At 35.0% G+C, this 25,584-nt stretch overlaps 1 protein-coding gene and 1 pseudogene across 3 annotated transcripts in view; both read left to right on the top strand.

Moving 5' to 3' along the window:
- LOC132013801 (sodium channel protein type 1 subunit alpha) overlaps nt 1-25,584 on the top strand; it is a 123,728-nt gene that overhangs the window by 49,937 nt on the left and 48,207 nt on the right. Inside the window, exons 3-17 of one of the 3 annotated variants that reach the window (XM_059394109.1) lie at nt 783-903; nt 3,004-3,091; nt 4,739-4,867; nt 6,763-6,854; nt 7,773-8,042; nt 11,170-11,233; nt 11,740-11,881; nt 12,525-12,731; nt 14,210-14,494; nt 15,491-15,871; nt 17,131-17,263; nt 18,300-18,538; nt 19,873-20,046; nt 21,014-21,370; nt 22,578-23,060. In XM_059394109.1, coding sequence (XP_059250092.1) covers nt 783-903; nt 3,004-3,091; nt 4,739-4,867; nt 6,763-6,854; nt 7,773-8,042; nt 11,170-11,233; nt 11,740-11,881; nt 12,525-12,731; nt 14,210-14,494; nt 15,491-15,871; nt 17,131-17,263; nt 18,300-18,538; nt 19,873-20,046; nt 21,014-21,370; nt 22,578-23,060 — 3,165 coding nt within the window. The remainder of the gene's footprint in view (nt 1-782; nt 904-3,003; nt 3,092-4,738; nt 4,868-6,762; nt 6,855-7,772; nt 8,043-11,169; nt 11,234-11,739; nt 11,882-12,524; nt 12,732-14,209; nt 14,495-15,490; nt 15,872-17,130; nt 17,264-18,299; nt 18,539-19,872; nt 20,047-21,013; nt 21,371-22,577; nt 23,061-25,584) is intronic. The other 2 variants (XM_059394110.1, XM_059394111.1) reach the window with 2 other exon arrangements.
- On the top strand, nt 18,588-18,654 carry LOC132014672 (U4 spliceosomal RNA; annotated as a pseudogene).

Genomic DNA, 25,584 nt, shown 5'->3' with positions numbered 1-25,584 from the left:
TGCACACTGCCAATTGCTCTTGAATATATCTGATTTTTGGAATATGATTCCATCCACATTCATGGATCCCAGGTTCTTTAAGGGGCTTTTAGCTTTTCCTCTGTGCTAAGAAAGCACTACATGAGATGAGCAGTCACTTGGGATTAGAATTCAATGTGTCAGCTAACTCGGAAATCCCAATACAGAATTTAGCACTCCTGGTCAACAGATACTCTCCGGGGAGCTTGGCTTCCAAAAATCAATTATTGGATTGTGTCCATCTAAAGCCAGAGCAGGTTTGTTAGTGGCTGTTTTTATTTCCTATTACCCATAGAGTGATGATATTTATTTTAAAGAATAAGGAACTAAAAAGTAATTTCAAAAAAAGCTTTAGTTCTAGTGAATGATTTTGCATTCTACAGGATTAATTTCCAAGATATTTGAATTGGGAAAGCTGAAACCACTATAAAAGGAATGTAGTGTCTTAAGGGTCTTAGGATGACATGAAATAAAGTATGCACCCATTTAAGACTCTCATTTAACTCAGATATTTAAGATAAATAAATAAATTCTCTTGGCCAAATTCCTTATGTATCATAAAATTGCAGGTAAGTATCAGGTAAAAGGTAAGTGACACCATTGGCTGTCCTCTCTAGTTAAGAGATCCAGGGATAGCTTGTCTGCATGGTGCACTTTGGAAGTCACAGCATTGGAATAAGTCATAATGACATATAACAGAAGTAGGCAACAGAGTTTAAATGGTTTATACTTTTATACTTCTATGTTGTGTTCCTATCTTACAGACTTTTATAGTATTGAATAAAGGGAAGGCCATCTTCCGGTTCAGTGCCACCTCTGCCCTGTACATTTTAACTCCCTTCAATCCTCTTAGGAAAATAGCTATTAAGATTTTGGTACATTCATATCCTTTTCAAGTGATCAATATTAACTATTTGTGTGTAAAATTTGTAAGTGCTTTGTAGCTAAATATAAAATTGGCTCGGGAAATGTCCATACTCTATGGATTTAATCACTCATTTTGTATCTTCTTTTGTCATATAAGCCTTATTCTTACAGTTTATTAGTCATATGGGTGACACTGAAACTTACAATGTCTTTAATATCATATATATATATTTCAAATATATATTCTACATCAGTCTGTAACATTTCCTATATATATCTTAAAAATACTTGCACGTATTGAGTCTTACAAATCTAGTGTAAGGTGGCCATATTTATCCTTATCATCTTTGTACAAAGTTTGTGATTATCTAGAATTTGCAGTGAATAATGATATAATAACAGAAAAATCTATTTCAAGAGCCAAATTTAGACATATCTATTATGTAAAGCACCTTAGTGTATCTTAGAATAAACCTTTAAGTTTATTTTCTATGGAAGAATGTCAGGGGGCTTTGGCCAATACTTAGTTAATTCTTGATCTTTCCTAATGAAATCCATGAGGAAATACTGGAATATTGGCTGAATTTCAAATTTAAATAATCGAATTATGACTGTCATGGAAAACTGATTGCTTAGTAAAGACTCTGGAAGTTAATGAAAGAAGCTGAGATTATATTTCCAAATGGTCTTTAGGGATTTGACTTTGTGATTTCCATTGGTGTTAAAAACAGACTCCAACTAAATTCATCTATTCATATTCACTGGCAAAAAAACTTTATTTCTAAAATAAATATTTTTATTTATTATAATTTTATTTTATTATTATATAAAATAATATAAAACTACTGTTGTAATTTTCATGAACACATACTACCTGATTTTTTTTGAAAGTTTCTAAATCTGAAAAGACCATTCTATTTTTAACCTGATAGCAAGAGATTCCTTAGTGGTATAAATATAATTTTATTAACAGTAAAAGTTTCAAAACATAATAATTCTATGTTCAAGATTTTTACATTTGTGGAGGTTACCTTATCCTAGTTTGTACTCCTAGTGCCATCATGTGGTCATTTGATGAAAACTTCCTTTTTCACTTAATGGAAAATTTTTGTTTTGGCAGTAAACTGTACTGGAAAGAATATTGGATATGAAGGCAGGAAACTTGTGTTCTACTGCTCAGCCAAGTTATCTAATTTCTCTAGAGCTTAGGTCTTATTTCTTTGATTTCTTAAATATAGTGATTAAACTAGGTGTTTTTCAAGGTCCGTTTCAGCTCCATAGTTTGTTATGTTTAGTAATTTATTTGAGCTAACACTTGGATCATATCTAGGAACATTTAGGCCTGTGCCAACCACCTTGCACATTTTAACTCATGTAATCTGTGCCTCAAACTGATGAGGTCTATACTTGATTAGCTACATTGTAGGAAAGTCAGTGGAGACATGAGATTCTGTGGCAAGAATGGCTGAATGACCTGCCCAAGATCACTTTTATGTGGAATTTTAATTACATTCATATCACTTTTAAGTCCTGGCCTTCTGAAATTTTCACTTTGACTCATATTCATGTGGCTGCACTTGAACAAACTCCGTCAAAATAGAACAACCCCACACTCAGCACTGTGCTGTACTTGGACTACATATTTTTTCGTGTATCGAACTTATTCTATAACAAGTATTTAAGAAATTACATATTGCATGTGTGTGCTTTCCTTCACAATTTACTATTTTAGTCACCTGAATTAGTTCAGATTCAAATTAGTTCAGATCAGTTTTCTCTGCTCAGAATCTGTGCCGCTCCAGATGGCAGTTTCCCCACCAAAGTTCTCTGGGAGGTTAACATACTGATTCAATAATAGTATCAAAAGCAACATTTGATACTTACATAAAGCTTTCTCATACATTATCTCACTTCATCTATACAACTACTCTGTGAGGGTGATATTATTGCCCACATTTTACAGATGACAAAACCGAAATTTAAAGAAATTAGATAATTGCCCGCAATGTATGAGTCACTGCATCTTGGCCAAACTACAGTTTGAGCTTTCAGTGTTTTATATAATATAATACATGGATTTGGATTTTCTTTTGTATGTTCCTTAACAATTACCTACATTATTCAGCATGCTCATCATGTGCACTATTTTGACAAACTGTGTGTTTATGACAATGAGTAACCCTCCTGACTGGACAAAGAATGTAGAGTAAGTTCAACTTATATTTAAACCACCTACTATGTGAGTATGTGTTTGTGTGTGTGTGTGTGTGTATGTGTGTGTAGCTATAAATATATAGAGACATAGAGACATGTATATCTGTATCTATATATTTAAGATTTTGAAACTATACCTCCAAACAAAACTGAAGAGTATTTTATACATATATATATGTATATATAGTATATATATATCTTATATATATAATACTCTTATATAGCCATTTCTAAGCAAAAGTACAAAGTAGGAAGACAAATGACATTGGCCCTCAGGGCTGCTGGTGTTAAATCTAATACCTATCCTTCACCTATATTTGATGATTATCAGAATCCCATCATCCTTGGACACTCACCATTTTTCCTTTAGGATCTACAGCGGCCAAAGCAAATGTTTTGAAAGCCATTGCGGAAATGAGCCAATATGGTAGATCTTGATTCCCATTAAATTCCAGATGAAGTCAGTGAGTTCAGAATTCAACAGGGGCTGTTACACAGGCCATAAGAAGACAATATTGAGCTTCTTCAAGTTTTCGTCGCCATCAGGCACATCTACTTTATGTCAGGCCTCTGTCAGTTTCGAGCATTGTCATCAAAAAAATTCATTGAAAAAAAATCCCCAAATTTGGGATTTTACAGCTTGAAAATTCAAGTTGTAATTCAAGCAAGTTTTACTTGCTAAACTAACTGAAGTGAAAGTTTCCAAAAACTAGAAGCATTACTAACTGCACTGAGGACTCTGATCTGGGATTCCTCTGAGGGCAGAGAGGCTGGGTTTGTGTTACGTCCTGCAGGGCCTGCGCCCTGCCTAGGTTCTAACCACTCTTGCTCGGCAGCTGCTAACCCTGAAAACGAGGGTGTGCCCAAGAGCCCTTTCCCTTCCTGGACACTCCCAAGTTGGAGCCAATCTGAAAGAAACACCGATCCTACAGGAAATAGTAAAATTTACATACAAAGAATACCTGAAGTATTGAAGTTAACATGTGAGACTCATCAATCTTCAGGCCCCCTGGTTTCTGTGACTTGATTCTCTAAATTCTGAGTAGAAGGTCAAAACTTTGGAAACATCTAAATTTCTGAGTTACCCCAACATTTCATTCTAAATTAAATTTTTACCACTTATGACCCTAGAATTATCCTATTTTGATGTTAACAAAATCCTTTTTCCAAGTTAGTTAATGGTCTTATCTTGTAGAAAGAGAAAAACACAAGACTTGCTAACTTGTCACTGTTCTCTCATTTATAAAACATGACTGAAATTAGCTTTTTACTTTCTAAAGGAAAATCATTTTATGCTTCTGCAATATTATTTGTTGGCCACTCCATCTGTGAATGTACTGGTAATTTTCAGGAGGTTCTAATCATTTATGTTAATGCTAAGACATTTCAGACAATAGCTACATAGACTTTATTAGGCATGTATTTCTTACTCTGCCTTTTGCTCGCTTTAAAAACAACTCTTTATATCTTAGGGAGTGAATTTAAATTTAAGGGTATGTTTATTTCAATGAAAATAACATCAACTTGCTTAGATTCTTTTTTTAATATTTCTCTATTCCAATGACAGAGTGGTAAGAAATTGATACAGTATAAGAGAAAATCATTGCTTTATCAATTCTTTTTGGATACTTGCCTTCAGGTACACCTTCACAGGAATATACACTTTTGAATCACTTATAAAAATTATTGCAAGGGGCTTCTGTTTAGAAGACTTTACTTTTCTTCGGGACCCATGGAACTGGCTTGATTTCACTGTCATTACATTTGCGTAAGTGCCTTTTTTGAAACTGTAAAATAGAATGCAATTTGGCTTTCTATGAGTGCTTCTGTTTTTAAAGACTAAGCTTGCTTTAACTGAAAAATACCTTGGTGTGATTTATACATTTAAACTCCTGATCTTATTTAGCACAACAGGAGTCAAAGTGGCATACAACCTCTGCAGGGAGCTGAAGTTAGTTACAATTTCCACGTGGAACAAACATGTTAGCAAACCTCATACATGCCACTTGTTCAACACACTCAAAACCCCTTCCACATGCACATAATATGAAAGCACAGGTGTATTCATAATATATCTGTGAAAGTGCTTCTAAAAATCACAGCTACAAACAACTGCTGGCTGCACAAATCTTTATTGACCTTATTTATATTATGTATTCTCTCTGTCTTCTTTTTTTTTTTTTAAGATTTTATTTACTTATTTTTTTACTTGAGAGAGAGAGAGAGAGACTGCAAGCAGAGGGAGGGGGAGGAACAAGTAGACTCCATGCTGAGCACGGAGCCTAATGTGGGGCTTCATCTCACAACCCTGGGATCATGACCTGAGCCGAAATCAAGAGTCAGATGCTTTACGGACGGAGCCACCCAGATGCCCCTCTCTCTGCCTTCTTTTATTAGTGTGGTAGAATAATGGAATCTAAACATCTATGAGCATCAAAACATTTTGACAGATAAAACTAATAGGAAAAAATAAGGTGTTTTATATATTATGTATCTAATAGACTAAATTTTTGTTTCATCAACAAATTGGTTTTGAAGACTTATCAGCAGACACGTCCTCCCTCTCTTCCTACTCATCACCAGATCCCATTTCTTTCTTCTTCTTTTCCTTCCCTCTATGACTTTCTTCCTATTGTCTTTACCTCAACCTAAACCTTGTCTTCATCTCCCATCCAGATGCACTCAGAAATATGCCCAATTTCTCTTTCCATTTCCTTTTCTTCTAGTAGTAAACTTGCCCAAGGAAGGAGAGACTCGGAGGAGTAATCGAAGGCCATTGATGAGTAGGTGAAATTAGTGTGGAGGAAGGTCCACCTGCCCTCACCATTTCTTCAGGAGCTGATTTTCTTGGCTTCTTGTAGGCCTAATGGGGTAAATGGGAGGAGAAGCAGGGCTGACATACCCAGGGCTCCAAATGCTGCCTGTCTCATCTTATTTCCATAGCTAGTTAGGGTAAGCCCATTCTTCCTCATTCCTTCTGGCTACAGTTCCAAAGAAAGCATGTTGAGACAATGGTTTTTTGAGACTAAAGTAGCAGTAATTCCAGGGGCACCATAAAGCCCTCAAAAAATCTTGTTCTTACCTTGCCTAACTTTCTCTTAGGAGTTGCACTAGAAAAACCTTTTCATGTCCAGATAGTTAGTAAGGCAATCTGCCTTTTCCTGTTTGATTTCTCTTGGATGATTTCATGCCTTTTATTATTTTTTTTTTTAACTGAAACCCTGAAACTATAGCCAAGAATTATTTCTGTTTACTCAGTTCTCCATAGTTACACATGATGTTGGTTATATTGCTTGCCAAAAGAGCAACAGGATTATATACTTTATGAAGTTTACATCTACCAACAGATTTAAATTACATCAGTTAAGAAAACAAAATTATCATTCTGAGTTACCAAGAAGATCTTCATAAAAGGCCCAAGAAAATAATATAAACCCTGCTTAAACCTTGAATAACTCTGATTTAATTCTACAGGTATGTAACAGAATTTGTAAGCCTAGGCAATTTTTTAGCTCTTCAAACTCTCAGAGTCTTGAGAGCTTTGAAAACTATTTCTGTAATTACAGGTAAGGAGTGATTGGTGTGAAGCACAAGGCTCCTTGTACCTACAACTCTTTCTTTGTTTCTTGTTATTGTGTTGTGTGTGTGAACTCCCTATTACAGATACGTGACAGAGTTTGTGGACTTGGGCAATGTCTCAGCGCTAAGAACATTCAGAGTTCTCCGAGCACTGAAAACAATTTCAGTCATTCCAGGTGAGAGCTAAGTTAAAAACTGGGACTGACCCATCAAGTATTTTCAGAGACAGTTTCTTTGCTTGGCAACATTACAGAAAATCAAGAATCATAATAAAGTAATCAAAATCATAATCAAAATCAAGTGCTTTACAGGAAATAATTCTTATTTTTTGGACTTAAGTTTTTTATGTTTTTCTACTTTTTATCAGCCTAAGAGTTTAATAGTGTTTTTAATGAGATACTGAAATATATAGTCCGTGCGTGATTTGTACTTAGACATGTCATGTTTTGTTTTCTTTTTCTCTATGTCAATTGTACCAAGGATTTGGTCTCTAATGAATGTACCAATTTGTAATTTCTTGTTCATTGTAGGTATTGATGATGATGTATGTATAATATAAATCCTAATATTGTTTTAAAATAAAGGAAATAAGATAATAAAGAGTAACATGAGTCTGCATAAAGGATTTTTTATCTGAAGGTGTAGTCATACACTTTCACCACATACACCACATATGTGGTTATTATAACAAATTATAATTATAACAAAATTGTAACAAAATTTTTCTCTTTATAAATAAGCATTTAAGAATATGTGTTCAGGTAATTTGCTATAAAACTGATAACTGACCCTAATGAATGTATGGGGTGAGTTTCATTAGCAAAAATGAGAAATACAAGAGCCTTTCCTTAATATAGGCTTCATGAAGACCATGAATCTCCCATTGTTTTCTCTCAACATTTCAATGTTTGGATCATTACGTTTCCAGAGCTTATTTCCTTAGCACTTTAGCCTTCCATGAATTGTTGCTTTTCCACTAGCATTATAATTATTTTCAGACTAATGGATGAAATACATGTTTCAAGAAAATCGAGTGAAGTTTTGTTTCTTTCCGACCTTCTAAATCTTCATAGTCATAGCCTTCTTTCTTTAAGGCCTGAAGACCATTGTGGGGGCTCTGATCCAGTCGGTGAAGAAGCTCTCCGATGTCATGATCCTGACTGTGTTCTGTCTGAGCGTGTTTGCCCTGATTGGGCTGCAGCTGTTCATGGGTAACCTGCGGAATAAATGTGTGCAATGGCCTCCCACCAATGCTTCCCTGGAGGAACACAGTATAGAGAGGAATGTAACTATGAATTACAATGGCACACTTGTCAATGAAACTCGCTTTGAGTTTGACTGGAAATCATATATTCAAGATACAAGTAAGAATTTTTGTTATGTAAATTTATTTTTTCATTGTTGATTTGCCTCCCACCAAGGCATAGAAAATTTTCTGAAAATGATTGCATAATAGATTGTGATCTTAGTCATCACACCAATGGTTTGCATATACACTTAATTATTTTATTGATAACTGTTCTAATTTTGACTCCTAAATGCCATTTTCTATGGTATCATTATATGGGAGGCTGAAAAATTCAGCTGCAAAGAAAGTAAGTAAAATTTTCTCTTTTATTTACTTTTCGTATTTGCCAGTGGCAATGTTTCAAAAGCAGGCACAGAATATAATTCATGGGGAAAGGGAATGTCTTTTTTTAAAGAAAAGTATTAAATATATAAAACTTAGTCTTTAGATGGGCTTATATCTTTATTATTTTAAGGTGATGAGTAATACTTAGAAAAAAAAACAACAAGGAATAAACCTTAGTGACTGCTTCGTAAAACAAGTAAGATTAGTCATGAAAAATTACTTGTAGTTGGATAATTTTTGAAGTCGTGATAGCATAATAAAAAAAACTACCTGGTGTCTTTTTATAGTCAGAGATCTAGAAAATACCTTGGAAGATACAGATTAATTGTTTCATGACATTAGTGATATGCCAACAAATAATTTGTAAGTAGTTACAGATCTCTAGGTTAAGAAAAATACTTGTCCCTTATTCACTTCATATATGTCTCCTTCTGTCACCAACTCTCTGAAATCTTTTTTTTTTCTCTTCATCTGAAATCAAGGAACTAACTATGAAGATGTCACTTAGGGTTTATTCTCTCTAGTGAAAATGTGCTAGATTCCTTTTCTCTTTTATAGTCAAAGTAAGAGAAATCCTAAATATCGGAGGCATTTTCAGCTCTATAAACTTGTACTTTTCTTTTTGCCTAACAAGGCTCCATCTGTTGAAAAGATGATTTTATGTTGAATGCAAATGTAAATAAAATGGCTTGTCCTTTAAAGTAATAGAAAATCAAATTGGTTAAAAAGATAAACTTTATAACTGAAAATTGTCTTTTCTTCAGATTAAGCTTCTAGATCATTGACATTAATGGCTAAAACTTCATTTATAAATACCTGATGTCAAAAACTCATCATATCTCTTTCACTGCATTTCATTTTAATTGAAATTTAAGAAATACTATCCAAATTTAGTTGTCTATGTTAGAAGAAGTAAAGACATAAGCAATGGAAGTATTTCCCACTATAGAACTATGCATAGAATAAATTTCTCTGAAAATTTAACATCTAGAAAATATTTCTTTTTATAAAATCCAAAATTTTTCTTCTTGAAACTTATAGGGATTATAGGGATGCTTGGGTGGCTCAGTCTGTTAAGCATCTGCCTTTGGCTCAGATCATGATCCCAGAGTCTTGGGATTGAATCCTGCATTGGGCTGCTTGCTCAGCAGGGAGCCTGCTTCTCCTCTTCTCCTGCCTGCTGCTCCCTGTTTGTGTGCTCTCTCTTTCTGTCTCCCTCCCTCACCCTAACAAATAGAAAAATAAAATCTTAAAACAAAACAAAACACTTTATTATTTAAATGTCATGATCTCATCCTTTTTTACAGCTTATAATATTGTGTGTGTGTGTGTGTGTGTGTGTGTGTGTGTGTGTTTGCGTGTACACCACATCTTCCTTAACCATTCATCTATTGATGGACATTTAGGTTGCTTCCGTATCTTGGCTATTGCAAATAATGCTGCAATAAACATAGGGATGCATATATCTTTTCAAATTAGTGTTTTCATTTTCTTTGAGTAAATACTCAGTAGTGGAATTAGAGGGTTTTATTTCACTAAGCAGTGAAATAAGTCAGACAGAGGAAGACAAATACCATCTGCTTTCACTCATAGGTGAAATCTTTAAAAATATGATAATAAATGGATAAGAAAATGAAAAACAGACTCAGACTTATAAATACAGAGAATGTATTGGTTCTAGAGGGGTAGGAGTGAAAGGTTGGCCAGAATGGGTGAAGGGGAGTGGAGACACAGGCTTCCAGTTACAGAGTGAATAAGTCACAGGAATAAAAGGCATAGCGTTGGGAAAATAGTCAATGATACTGTACTAGCAATGTGTCAGGACAGAAGGTAGTTACAGTTGTGAACACAGCGTAACATAGAAACTTGTGGAATCACTATGTTGTACACCTGAAACTAAAGAAACATTGTCAGCTTTATTCAGATTTTTAAAGTGATGATTTAATTTGATACATTTCTCTTTTTGTCATCATTTCACTTATTTATTTAATCAACTTTATTGAAAGGCTGCTGGACCCTAGCAATAGTAATATGGAAATAACTAATGATCAGACTTTCTTTCAAGGAGTAACAGTATTTGTAAAGAAATAATTACAATATAGGGCAATGAGTATAATAGTAATAGAAGTAGCTACATATTTACTGGTAACACAGTGAGAGTTCTTAATTTTGCTATTCTTTAGTGGGTAGGAAGTGGAGAATATCAAAGAACAGTTCACGAAAGAAGTGATACTTCAACTTGATATTAAAACAATCTAAGGAATTTGTCAGAGGAAGAAAGCTTTGAGGTAATAGTCACCCCTAGTAATTATTTTAGCTTTACTATTTAACACTTTCCATTACATTTTTTTTTAGCAGATTTATGCTCCTTTTGCTATAAGCTGTCTCTGCTATATCCTGGAAATTGATACAATGTAAATTAAAATTAACTGTTAAATATTTATAGTGTTTAAATATACAGAAGAAAGAAAAGATACAATCCCTTTATTTTCAAATGTGTGGTCTTTTTGAAAAACAAAGGAATCTGTCATGCTTATCTATTTTTACAGAATGAATTTTTTCTTTTTCACAAGGGTGGTGGGAAAACACTGATACCTCTTAAATTTTTCTGCTAGCACCTGTGATTATAACTAATTTTACATTCACAAAGAACAAATGCTTTCTATTATTAAGTGTCCAATCCTTATAGTACAATATCTAGTATTTAGAGGAAGAAGTGGCAAATACCTGTGTATTTGAATAAATTATATAATGTATTTTAAATTATTCTATGAATCCTAAAAGTTGGGCCTGATCTTGCTTTCATTTTGCAATGTAATGCAAATTGCTCATCATTTGACTTTCTTTTTTCTGACCAGGATATCATTATTTTCTGGAGGGTGTTTTGGATGCACTACTATGTGGAAATAGCTCTGATGCAGGGTAAGCCAATAATTTGTATGTGCTTGTGTATGTGTATACTTTATTAATACTTATTTGTTATAATTAATATTAATTATAAAGTAAGGGATTATTCAAAGATTAGGCAAACTTTTATGCTTCATAAAACAAGGAATAATACTTTTACTTTAATGCTGTGTCCCTTAGAGTAGTGTATGTGAGCTAGAAGGCAACTCTAGAGGCTTCATAATAGGGAAAATGAACTAGAGTGTGCTAAAATGCTAATTATCAACAGAAAATAGTTTTGTAAAATATTACTAAAAGTACTACGCATTTTTTTAATGATGACATCAAGAGATAAGTAAAACTATGTTATGTCAAAAGCTGGGAAATATGTTACTTATTTATCATGCTTCTATCCCTTGAGATAACTTCTATCCCTTAAAGTAGCCAATTTTCCTGGGTAGACAGTGTTATAAGTATAGCATGCTATGAAAATAAAAAGTTAGCAGAACTTCTTGTAATACTATCTTTTGTCCCTTCTATAGTCAATGTCCAGAAGGATATGTGTGTGTGAAAGCTGGTAGAAATCCTAATTATGGCTATACAAGCTTCGACACTTTCAGTTGGGCTTTTTTGTCTCTGTTTCGACTGATGACTCAGGACTTCTGGGAAAATCTGTACCAACTGGTGAGAATCTGAGGAGATACACCACATTTATGCAGAAGCATATAAGAAAATCATCTTCGTTATGAAATCCAGATCACAGTATTATATAGTAAAAGGAATGGAAATTGAAATTAGGAGATTTGAATTCCTTTATCCTATTGATTATAACACACAGTAATCATGGTGATGACAGGGCTAGCAATTCTCTCTCATTTCCTTTTGGCCCAAAACCTATTTTCCACCCTCTTCAAACACAGTTCTTCTCAATTACAAGTACATCTTCCCCTCTGCTCCTCTGCCCCATCTGTACCCTCAGGTAGCAGGAGATGAAAATCAATAAGCAGACATAGAAAGATAACTTTGATGTCTTCCGTAACTTTTACCACAGGCTCAGATCTTTGATGAAATCTTCATTGTATTTTATTTGATTCTATTTTATTCTTGGTGAGTCCAAGAATTCCCTCCTAGAGGTCAAAATGTGAATGCATGAGTTAAGAGAAAAGGAAGAGGAAGAGGATAAAGAAACAAAGAGGTAGAAGGGGGTGTGACCATCATAATTATTATTTATGTTGGAGTCCTACATGACACACAAGTAAGTTGAAAGTTGAAGCCACTAGTTCATGAAGTGATATTCAAAAAATAATTTTAATGATCTCATTTTCAGACATTACGTGCTGCTGGAAAAACATACATGATTTTTTTTGTGCTGGTCATTTTCTTGGGCTCATTCTATCTGATAAATTTGATCTTGGCTGTGGTGGCCATGGCCTATGAGGAACAGAATCAGGCCACCTTGGAAGAGGCAGAACAGAAAGAGGCTGAATTTCAGCAGATGCTCGAACAGCTTAAAAAGCAACAAGAGGCAGCTCAGGTAAATTCACCAAATCAAATATGTCCTGTCTCATGGTACAAATCTTTTTTTATTGTTTCAGTTGTTATAAAAATACCTGAGCGAAAGTGAGAGACGGATAATTGTTTGACTCTACTTAAGAGAAGCTGGTAGTATGAAAGATTAGTAATTATTTCTATATATTGATCATCTATAGATCATTTAGTTTAATTTTTCTAACATGTCTGCAATATTGACCACAGTGGAACTCTCTCATGCCTTTTTAATGTTTTGAGGTTTTTATAACTAAAGGGGGAATGGGATTTTAAATCTTCTCAAGTGAAAAACTTACAGAATGGGCATACTGGCATTAAGAGAAAATTGTAAGAAGCCATCTTTTCTCAGAAAAAAGTATTGGTTGTCATATAAAAAGATGTTCATCTGGCTTTTAAAAGATAGTCTATCCTTTTCTTTAACCAAAATATATTGGCCTTCAATATGATTGTTTACTTGCCTTTCATATATAATAAATAAGGAAGTGATGAAGTATTATAATGTTCTGTAACAAAGCAGTATCCAACAGGCATATGAAAGTCACCAATTTTATGGAGAACAGGTGACCTATGGATTGTTTGTTCTTATAGAGAGGTGTTGGTACTCATCGTACAATAAAATGCCTGTCTTATCACTTTCATCTTTCCTCATGCTTTCCGCTCAGTATACAAACACAAGAGTCTACTTTAGAATAAAGTTGTTTGGGGAGTATTACTTTATTGGCAAGAGTCCCTATATTGAGGGTACTTTGAGAACAATATTAATGATCCAAAAGTGCCAACTGAGTACCCTTACAAGCTACGATCAAAAACATTGTTCTCATGTGTCCAGCAAGAACCAGTGCTGAGCTAAAGAAGCTGGAGATGGTATTTGGAGAAAGGAATGTCTTGTTTTGCTTAGTAGAAACTGTTGACTGCCCTTTCTCCAGTCTTCTGGATTATGGAGGGGCAAGGAAGGGATTTGAGCATCTTCCATAAATTTGATTGATAACATTTTGGCAGCCTGGTTTCAATAACTAGGAAGAGGACCTCACCTTTTTATCATGTTTCTCCTACCTTGAGATATGACCGCAATTAAGTCATTTAGCTTTTCTTCCATGCTACAGTTTCTTTTTCAGAGAAAAGAAGATAGTGTTAATTAAATACCAATTTTTAGAGTAAATCAAATCCCCCCAAATAATATAAGTTTATGTTCTTGTTGATGCTTTATTGATCCTTTTGAATATGTGGTCTTTGCAGTGTAATATAAACACAATAAACGTTAGCACAGATAAAACCACATTAACCCTGAAAGTCTTCATTAAATAGAAAGAGGGGAAAATCCCATTTGTACTTGCAGAGTTTCTTCTATGGACCATCAGCTTGAGTCAGCTAAATGTATTTTTTTTTTTTAATGTGCTAAAAATACTTGAGCTTAAAAAGATAAAGTCTCCAATGCCGCACTAAAATCTTTTCTCCTTAATGTAGCAGGCAGCAGCTGTCACTGCCTCAGAGCATTCCAGAGAACCTAGTGCCACTGGGGGGCTCTCTGACAGCTCATCTGAAGCCTCCAAGTTGAGCTCCAAGAGTGCTAAGGAAAGAAGAAATCGGAGAAAGAAAAGGAAACAGAAAGAGCAGTCTGGTGGGGAAGAGAAGGATGAGGATGAGTTCCATAAGTCTGAATCTGAAGACAGCATCAGGAGAAAAGGGTTTCGCTTCTCCATAGAAGGGAACCGATTGACGTATGAAAAGAGGTACTCCTCCCCACACCAGGTATGGTACCTCGGAGTTAAAGGATGCATGGATGGAAATCAGAACACTGAAGAGAGGGGGAGAATTAAATCAGATTTATGAATTGTCCTCAACTGAATTGACTGCTATGTCTATTATATTTAAACCTAACTTTCTTCACATAGCTATGAGAAAATTTGACTCGACATATATGTAAGCCTGTGGCTTTCTATAGTTGGGGTCACACTGGGTTGGAATTCAGAAGACCTGGATTCTCATCTTGACACTATCTGCTGATACCTTTTGAAACTAATGACATTTATACTTTCTGCTCCTCAGCCTCCTTAATGAAAATAATAACAAACCAAACAAAAAATGTGCGTAAGGGACTGGCTGATCGATAACTTCTTTTGGTTATTTTATGTGGTGTTTTTTTGTTTTGCTTTGTTTTGTTTTGTTTTTTCACCTAACTTCTTTATAAACCAGCATGTGTGCTTCTGAAAATATCAGGTGTGATATACATTACCAAAAAACACATTACTCTGAATTTCAGAAGTCCGTGCCTTACAGATGAAATAATGATAATAATGAAAGTAAACTGATTTTAGGAAGATGGCCTAAAACAATTTGTGAAACGTGTTGAGATTCCTTGAAAGAAAAGAGCGGGAAGAACAAATGTGTCCTTGTGAAGGTCATGCTGCCAATGTTTATTGAATGTTGATGGTGTTCATAGTATGTGCTAAGGATATTTCCTTTTGAATGCGAAAAATGGTGATTTCAGGTTTTGGGTTTTTTTTTTTTTTTTAAGTAACTTTAAGTTGTGATCTATCTTCCCATTCATAATCTCAAGGACTAGAAGTCTTCTCTTATAAAACCGATTTAATTTGAGCACATAAAATGAGAATGTTAATCAAAAGGAATGGATCACATTCTCTTATGAATACTGAAATCACCTTCAACTTAATCTTGCAAAATTAAAAGCATATTTCAAACGGCTATATTAATATGATTATACTTTTTTTGGTTTCAAACTTTTAGTCTTTGTTGAGCATCCGTGGCTCCCTATTTTCTCCAAGGCGAAATAGCAGAACAAGCCTTTTCAGCTTTAGAGGGCGAGCAAAAGATGTGGGATCGGAGAATGACTTTGCTGATGATGAGCACAGCACCTTTGAGGATAACGAGAGCCGGAGAGACTCCTTGTTTGTGCCCCGACGACATGGAGAACGGCGCAACAGTAACCTGAGTCAGACCAGTAGGTCTTCCCGGATGCTGGCAGTGTTTCCAGCAAATGGGAAGATGCACAGCACTGTGGATTGCAATGGTGTGGTGTCCTTGGTTGGTGGACCTTCAGTTCCTACATCGCCTGTTGGACAGCTTCTGCCAGAGGTGATAATAGATAAGCCAGCTACTGATGACAATGTAAGGAAGTTTTAAATAGTTCAGGCATGGCTGGCCCATTATTGCTGCACCAGCCAGTGTTTCTACAGAATGGAACCCTTTGAGAATGATTCCTGGTTGGTCAAGCTGTGAATGCACCTGCATCTTGTAATACCTTTAATAGACTAACCAACTAAAGCTTAAGGCCTCAACACTCCCTTGCATAACACCGAATGCATTTACTTACAAAACGTGCTAAGAATAAATTAGACACAATAATAAATTGCTGCCTCCACTTGGAGGATTTGCTATATACCCATGCTGAGCTTAGATAGCAAGACATCCTCTAAAGCTTTGATATTAAAGTAAATGAATGATTCCTCTGTTCAAGTATAAAGGGTGTATAATAAATCTTTCCAACAGATTCTTCACTGTAGCTCTGCCTTATTTTAGAAGATTTTCAAGAACACTGTGCCTACATAGATAGCTTCATTGTTATCTTAAAATTTCCAGTATTCACACATGTCTTTCTGAAAAAAAAAAAATGCTGATATAAGTCTTCTTAAAATGAACCTAAGTGAGGAGACATAAATTAATTGTTAACACAGACAGATAAAAAATTGTCTGTACAAACATGTGTTACGTGTTTGTGGATGTATACGAGGATGAGGAATTTCTGAACACAGGCTGCCTCTTATTAGATGGGTAACTCACTTGGAAATATATCAGCATGATGAGGCATGACGAAGTCAGAATTAGATGACTTATTGCTTTGGTACCCTGGATGAAACTGTTGTCCATGCAGCATGTGTGTGTTTCTCACATACAGTTTGTGTTGTCAATGACCATCTATGTCTTGTGTACAGAAAATGAGATGGTGGCTACCTGTGTTGTAATCATTTGTATTTCTTGAAAAATAAATGCCTACCTTCTCAAAATAAAATGCCTGACCACGTGTATGACTTTTCAGGTTGTTTGTTGTATATGATCAGTTCAGAAATGAGGCGAACTGTTCAATATGTCTCTCAAGAGACTTATTAACTGTACCAAAATGACATCACGTCTCATAAAATTATGTAATTAGAAGGCTAAAAAAACTCAGTTTTTGCTGTATGACTAAATGGTTGACAGTTTGGATATTCCAGGTTAATGATACAATAAGTCAGCAATATCTGCCATCACCAACTAAATACGAAAGTGCACGATGCATGTGTTTCATGAGATTCACTGTGTCACACTTGGTTCTTTTCTTAGCGTATTGCTCAAGATAATCATTTAATACATTAGCATTTTCTTTATAGGGAACAACCACTGAGACTGAGATGAGGAAGAGAAGGTCAAGTTCTTTCCATGTTTCCATGGATTTTCTAGAAGATCCTTCCCAAAGGCAACGAGCAATGAGTATAGCCAGCATTTTAACAAATACAGTAGAAGGTTTGTTACACATTCCATTTCCATTCAATTATTTTCATCAAGCTTATATTGTCTCACTTGAAACAAATATCTCTATTTGTAAATTGAAAACAAGACATTCTAAACAGAATATAATCTTATTTAAGAGTTAGTATTTGTTATAGTATACTCATATAGTCTAGGAGCTTTTTTAAAAAAGATTACTTAAGCACAATGATATTGGAAATCTAAAGATTGTTTTCCTGTGTGTGACAATTCCTTGGAAATGCAGAATAAAGGATTTCTGTTAGGTTTGCTAATCTCATTAGTCATAGTGACCCTCTCTTCTGTTCCTTTTAGCTTAGAACTTCAACATCATTCTAAATACTCTCAAGATTGGAGGGAAGAAGTGGGTCATTTCACAGAAGAAAACAAAAAATTTTTAAAGATTTTATTTATTTGTTTGACAGAGAGAGAGCGTGAGAGATAGCAAGAGAGGGAACTTAAGCATGGGGAGTGGGAGAGGGAGAAGCAGGCTTCCCGCTGAGCAGGGAGTCTGATGTGGGGCTGGATCCCAGGACCCTGGGATCATGACCTTAGCTGAAGGCAGATCCTTAATGGACTGAGCCACCCAGGTGCCCCAAGAAAACAAATTTAAAGATGATTCTTGACTCATATTCATTCCTATCTTATCTCTTGTTGCTTTAGGTTGACAGTTTAGACAGATATTAGCATAAGATTGCACACAGTATCTACATTTCTGCATCCCGTGTTCCTATTGAAACTTCATCTAAAAGACCATTCACTTCAGGCCAAGTGCTGAGCCATATTGTCAATGCATATGAGAAAAATACTATTCTGTGCTATCTCTATGTGTATGTTAACAAAATACCTTCAGGTGTCTAAAGAATAAATTCTATAGCTTTTTTTTTTTTTTAAGTACAAAAGAGATTGATTCTTTAGCAAATAAAAATGTGTTGACTACTGAAAAACAAGTCTAGTGCATCTGAGATAAATACATGTGTGTATGAAAATATATCTTTTGGTGGTTCTTTTTTTTTTTTTTTTTTTAATTTAGAACTTGAAGAATCCAGACAGAAATGCCCACCCTGTTGGTATAAATTTTCCAACATATTCTTAATCTGGGACTGTTCACCATATTGGTTAAAAGTGAAACATATTGTCAACCTGGTTGTGATGGACCCGTTTGTTGACCTGGCCATCACCATCTGCATTGTCTTAAATACTCTTTTCATGGCCATGGAGCACTATCCAATGACAGAACATTTCAATAATGTGCTTACAGTAGGAAACTTGGTAAGCATATTGGAAGGTAAATGTGTTCAATCTTTGAATTTTCTGTTTGAGCTTTGCGCAGTGGCAGTATCATAGCCAATGAGGTTTATCCGAGGCGCGATTATTGCTAATTGAATGTTCTGTTTCAGAAACTGTTTCCATTTAATAATAGCTTAAAGCACTCTTTCTACCACCGGGTTCCCAAAAGACAAGAATTATATCTAGCTGGCCACACCCTACTTTTTTGCCCACCATAATGGCCCTTTATGTCAAAGCATAAACTGAGAAAGACAGCAATAGGCATAGGCCTAGAATACTACTGGAAAAGTCAATATTGATATTTATAATTTTTTCAAGATGCAGAAGCAATTTAAGGACACGCTTTTTGAAATGATATTAGCGCAGCTATTCCCTAGCTGATGAAGGCTTAAAAAGGGGAGGGGGTAAGATCTTTTTATTTTGCTTAATCATCATCATTATAAGCAAAAATATAACAACTCAAAAACGTGTTCAGCTTTTCCACTTCCAAGATCTAAGTAGGATATGTGTTGTTTTATCCATCTCTTCTATATCAAAACCATCAAATATTGAAAACCTGCAGTCCATTTTGTGTTTTATTTGATTAGTGAGGCCATTTTTGGTAAAGACTGTCACCTAAATCCTCCTCTTCTGTGCTTAAAAAACATGAATTATTAAAGTGTTTGTCAGTTGACTCAATTTAGGAATACTAGCTTTTATTTGCTGAAAGAAAGAGGACTTTAAAGGAATGTATGGATTTTTCATAGTATTTGTTTTGAGGTTTAAGGTTTTTGATGGTAAAAGGCAAGACGTGTAAAGCATCCTGCATTGTAGTATTTACAGTTTTAAAGCTTTGATATTTATACCATGGAAGTAAACTGACTTTTTTCACATGCTTAACAAATTGATAATAGTAACACACATATTATAGTAATAGATATATGTGTATAATAATGATCAGATTTGAGGATGATGGGAATTTGCTTATAGATAAAATGTTCAGAGGCAAGATGTTGTGAGTACCTGTGCTGCATAAAGTCTGGAGGGACAGGCAGTTTGATGTGATGGAAGTTAAAAATAGATTGGGGCTCAAATCCTAGTTTTGCCATTTTCTAGTTGTATGATGCCAGGCGAGTCACTGGTAAAGTAATGTTTGTATTACCTGCACTAGTGACTCTATAAACTTCTGTGGCAATAAAATGAAATAAAGTAAAGGGGAGCTCTTTTATAAACTATAAATTACTACAGAAATGCATCTAGTAACAGATCATTGTGGGGAAATTAGCATAAACATTTTGTTCTATGATGGAATTAAAGTAATTTTGTTTTGATCTTAGGTTTTCACTGGGATCTTTACAGCAGAAATGTTTCTGAAAATTATTGCCATGGATCCTTACTATTATTTCCAAGAAGGCTGGAATATCTTTGATGGGTTTATTGTGACGCTTAGCCTGGTAGAACTTGGCCTTGCCAATGTGGAAGGATTATCCGTTCTCCGTTCATTCCGACTGGTAAACAAACAAACAAACAAAAACCCCAGCAACAGAAACAAAACCTGACCAACAAGCAGGGCTCTTATTTACTACTCTCATGGGTTTTACTACACAACTATTTACATTTTAAACTTTTGTGTAACATTTGCATCATCAAAACTATCCCTGAATGAAAAAAAAATTATCTCCACTTATTTAGAAAAAAACATTATTTAAAATAATAAGTTAAGTTTAATATATAATAAGTTGCCATTGTTACTAACTATTGTTTCTAGAGATGACTACAGTTAATATTTCTGGATTCAAGAAAATATTTTTAATAAAAATATATCATATTTTAATAGTAACTTAAAAATATAAACAGTCCTTTGTATGGCAAATGGTGATCAGAGCCAAGGTGGGCATGCAGAAAATTCCTATTGGACCTCTGGAAAATGTGCTCTTTGCCTAAATCAGAGGAGAAAAATATGTAGGATTACTTACCATGACCACTGATTTAAATATATATCTTTGCAAATCAGGGAAATAACTATAGGTGTGAGAAATCTCCAAAATTTTCATACAGGCGCCTAGCTATCTCAATGGTCCAAAGGAGTATTAATGAATAATAAACACTTGTCTCTTCCTATAGCAGGAGCTCTATATGATGTCACTTTGCATGCTATTTACAAACAAGTAACTTTTCAACAGAGATTATTGTGATTCGATGCTAATATTAGTGTCAGGTCTGGCATGCCTTAGAACCACATTCGCAAAACAAATGAAGGACAGTTGGACCCCAAGTAAACTCAAAAAATTCACACTTAGGGAAAACAATCTACCTGGTTAAAACATAGAAGAATGAGATTCTTCCTAGGGGGTCCAAAAATTAGCCATGAGCCTGAGTGGGTTCAAGGGCAGGACAGATATTGTAAGAGATTCAATATTAATCATGATCAATATATGAAAAGATCATAATAATATATATATATTTTTTATTTTCCAGCTCCGAGTTTTCAAGTTGGCAAAATCTTGGCCAACATTAAATATGCTAATAAAGATCATCGGCAATTCAGTGGGGGCTCTGGGTAACCTCACCTTGGTGTTGGCCATCATCGTCTTCATTTTTGCCGTGGTCGGCATGCAACTGTTTGGTAAAAGCTACAAAGATTGTGTCTGTAAGATCTCCACCAGCTGTGAGCTCCCACGCTGGCACATGAATGACTTCTTCCACTCCTTCCTGATTGTGTTCCGTGTGCTGTGTGGAGAGTGGATAGAAACCATGTGGGACTGTATGGAAGTCGCTGGTCAAGCCATGTGCCTTACTGTCTTCATGATGGTCATGGTGATTGGAAACTTGGTGGTGTGTACCCATTTAAGATATGTAATTCAAAAATAGATTAAAAGTATAACAGAATGGTGACCATTTTGTCCAAAACAAAAACTATGATTAATAATTTATGAAGTGTCTAGCTTTACATATGCATAGGGTCTCACACAGCGATATAGTAGTGACCCTACAGTTTTTATATTCAAATCAACCTTGTCAGTCATTTCATCACATTTAGTAATGCATTTTAATAGAGAATTAAAGATAGGCCTAGAAGGATATACTGGGAATATTTTACAAATGCAGAGAAAAGGGAGGGAGAACTGAAAAACTTTTTAAAGAAAGCTTAATCTTACTTGTCAGTATAGGACTGAAGGGTGGTATCTTTTAAGTATTCATAGTGATTTTTCCATTTCCCTGCCTCTTCATGGCATATAGCGTTCAATCACTCTAGGTCATGTGGCAGGTGTGTTAGCCAATTTATGTTAATCAATTCTCTAATGGTTCTCAGTTAAATAAGGGTGGGCTAATGATGCCTGAGATTACCCAAATGGAGTAACTGATCAATTCTTCTCTCCCTTAAGTTTAAAACATGAAGTACTATTTACAGTATAGAAAAAATTTAGTACCTTCCAAAAGATACATATATTAAGTGTCAGTCTTATGGAAATATTAGAGATTATTTACAAACAGTTCTCCTAATTAATCAAAAGTGGAGTATAAGAGATATAATAGGTTAAGAAAATAAGTGTTAATGCCTATGTTAAGATACCAATTCTTGTTCTGGATCACAATGATTTGTTTTAATTAATATCTAACTCAACATCTCCGTTTATCAAAAGAGAAACAATAGAATATATTTAAGTGCATAATGGCAAACATCAATGATTTTTAAGGTTAGAACTTTTATACGGTACATATTTCAATATGTTTTCTTATAATCATACACTTTTAAACATAGCAAAACCTTCGATGAACTCATTCGACTCCTTCATTCTGTAAGTGGGAGAATCTGAGACCCACAGAAATTATGTCTTTGCCCAAGGTTGTCGAGTGTAGTAGCTCCTGAGCCAGATCACAAATTCAGATTGCCCAGCTTCTAATCACTGTGCTCTGGTGTTTCTTTCTTACCTAGCTGTTAGAACTTAGAGTTTCCTCTACACTTCAAGGAGTGAGTGATCTCAATCTGCTCTTCTTTACATTGGGGTAAGATTATAATCATGTCTGTCCTATTTTTAAGGTTCTGAACCTCTTTCTGGCCTTGCTTCTGAGCTCATTTAGTGCAGACAATCTTGCAGCCACGGATGATGATAATGAAATGAACAATCTCCAAATAGCCGTGGACAGGATGCACAAGGGAGTAGCTTATGTGAAGAGAAAAATATACGAATTTATTCAACAATCCTTTGTTAGAAAACAGAAGATTTTAGATGAAATTAAACCACTTGATGATCTAAACAATAAAAAAGACAGTTGTATGTCCAATCATACAACAGAAATTGGAAAAGATCTTGACTATCTTAAAGATGTGAATGGAACCACAAGTGGAATAGGAACCGGCAGCAGTGTTGAAAAATACATTATTGATGAAAGTGATTACATGTCATTCATAAACAATCCCAGTCTTACTGTGACTGTACCAATTGCTGTAGGAGAATCTGACTTTGAAAATTTAAACACAGAGGACTTCAGTAGTGAATCAGATCTGGAAGAAAGCAAAGAGGTAAGATTTTATAATGTGAGTAGACAGAAATTTATATGTATATACATGTATTATTACTTGCATATAAATATATACATATTTATATAAATATATACATGTTTTATCTTGTTAGCTAAATCTGATTTGTGTAATGAGTCAGGGAAAGAAAGAGTGCAGAGATACAATGGTAGGCAGATCCTCATCTCATTTCACATGTCCACAGATAATGGATTCAGGGGGAAAAAATGATAGATCATTTCTGTAAAACATTCTATAATTTTTTCAGGATTTTAATTTGAGTATTATCTCAGTTCAAATGTTTTCTATTAAAGATTTGGGTTTTACAAAAGAACCAATGGCAGGGAATTTTTTAAAAAATGATTTTTAATTTTATAAAATTTGTTTCAAAGTACTGTTAAAATAAAGTTGGTAGTATTTTTCTAGTCCAATTTTTTTTTGTCTTGAATCTTCAGATTTACATTTACTATTCGATGAAGACTAATAGCTACCGCATGCTCTGTTGCATTAAAAAAAGAAACCTTTAAAAAAACTTTTATGACAAAGACCATCCATAAAAAATACTTTGTCTATAAAAATTTTACATGATTTATACTGTTTTTCAGGGCTTACAGAAAAAAAAAACTGATCTTTTTATTAAAAAGTAACTATCCACTGAACCACTGGAGGCAGTCCTAATTTCTTCATATTCTGTGTCATTTTATATCTTGGACTATCATTACATTAATTGAAAATTTAAGTATTGGGGGCAGTAGAAACTTTAGAGAAAATGTGAGGCAGTATTTCTCAAATAATGAGTCATGATCCAGTAGGAGTTGATAAACCCATTTATTATACCAGTATTTTCTTTAATTGTAATTAAACAGAATAGATAATACCAGAACTCAGGGCGTGATGTAGGGAATACTGATGAATGAAGCTGGGGCTGCCGGTGCCAAACTCAGAGTCTCCCTTTTCTAATTAGAGTGCAAGCACTGGGTCCTTGGCGGGGGCGGGGAAGCACCTGAAATGCAGAGTTCTTAAATGTGAGAAACAATGTTTCAGCTCTTTGGAACTAGTGATCATGAAAACTTCTGCACCCCAGGCAGAATGGATGGCTTCTTTTTTGGTTCCCAGAGACAGAGAGCAGAGCATAGGTAATAAACAACTCATGCTCTAGGCTCATACATCTCACAAAGTATGGTGACATTTTGTTCTAACTACTGATATGCATGCATGTCTCTCCTTTTACATTGTGACACAATTGAGTATGTTTGCTACAAAGCAGGCACTCAGATTAGACTTTTCCATCCCATTTAACTCTGTTTAATAGAACCATTTTAAAGGATTCTCATTATCATACTTGCTCTGATGAGAGCACATTTGAAAAAATAGTTTTATTTCCCATGATCCAAACTCCATTATTCTCCTAATTCAACCTAATACTGTGTTAGCTCTTATTGTTGTTTTTCCTTCTTCTTTTAATAATCTTTTTAATTTTTAATAAACATATAATATATTATTAGCCCCAGGGGTACAGTCTGTGAATCGCCAGGTTTACACTTCACAATAGTCACCATAGCACATACCCTCCCCAATGTCCATAACCCAACCACCCTCTCAATACCTCCCCTCCCGCTGGCAACCCTCAGTTTGTTTTGTGAGATTAAGAGTTTCTTATGGTTTTTCTCCCTCCCGATCCCATCTTGTTTCCTTTTATTCCTTTTCTACCCCCCCAATATGCACCCCCCCCATGCTACAGCTCCTCTTCCTTATATCAGGGAGATCATATGATAGTTGTCTTTCTCTGACTGACTTATTTTGCTAAGCATAATACCCTCTAGTTCCATCCACGTCATCGCAAATGGCAAGATTTCATTTCTTTTCATGGCTGCATAGTATTCCATTGTGTATAATACCACATCTTTATCCATTCATCTGTTGATGGACATCCAGGTTCTTTCCATACTTTGGCTATTGTGGACATTGCTGCTATAAACATGTGGGTGCATGTGCCCCTTCAGATCACTATGTTTGTATCCTTAGGGTAAATACCCAGTAGTGCAATTGCTGGGTCATAGGGTAGCTCTATTTTCAACATTTTGAGGAACCTCCGTGCTGTTTTCCAGAGTGGTTGCACAGCTTGCATTCCCACCAACAGTGTAGGAGGGTTCGCCTTTCTCCACATCCTCGCCAGCATCTGTCATTTCCTGACTTGTTAATTTTAGCCATTCTGACTGGTGTGAGGTGGCATCTCATTGTGGTTTTGACTTGTATTTCCCTGATGCTGAGTGATGTGGAGCACTTTTTCATGTGTCTTTTGGCCATCTGGATGTCTTCTTTGCAGAGATGTCTGTTCATGTCCTCTGCCCATTTCTTGATTGGATTATTTGTTCTTTGGGTGTTGAGTTTGCTAAGCTCTTTATAGATTTTGGACACTAGACCTTTATCTGATATGTCATTTGCAAATAACTTCTCCCATTCTGTCAGTTGTCTTTTGGTTTTGTTAACTGTTTCCTTTGCTGTGCAAAAGCTTTTGATCTTGATT

The sequence above is a fragment of the Mustela nigripes genome, chromosome 3 (genome assembly GCF_022355385.1).
Source record: "Mustela nigripes isolate SB6536 chromosome 3, MUSNIG.SB6536, whole genome shotgun sequence".
NCBI classification, from domain to species: domain Eukaryota; kingdom Metazoa; phylum Chordata; class Mammalia; order Carnivora; family Mustelidae; genus Mustela; species Mustela nigripes.
Note: the sequence above shows the minus strand (reverse complement) of the source record. Positions and strands in the feature narration are given on the sequence as shown.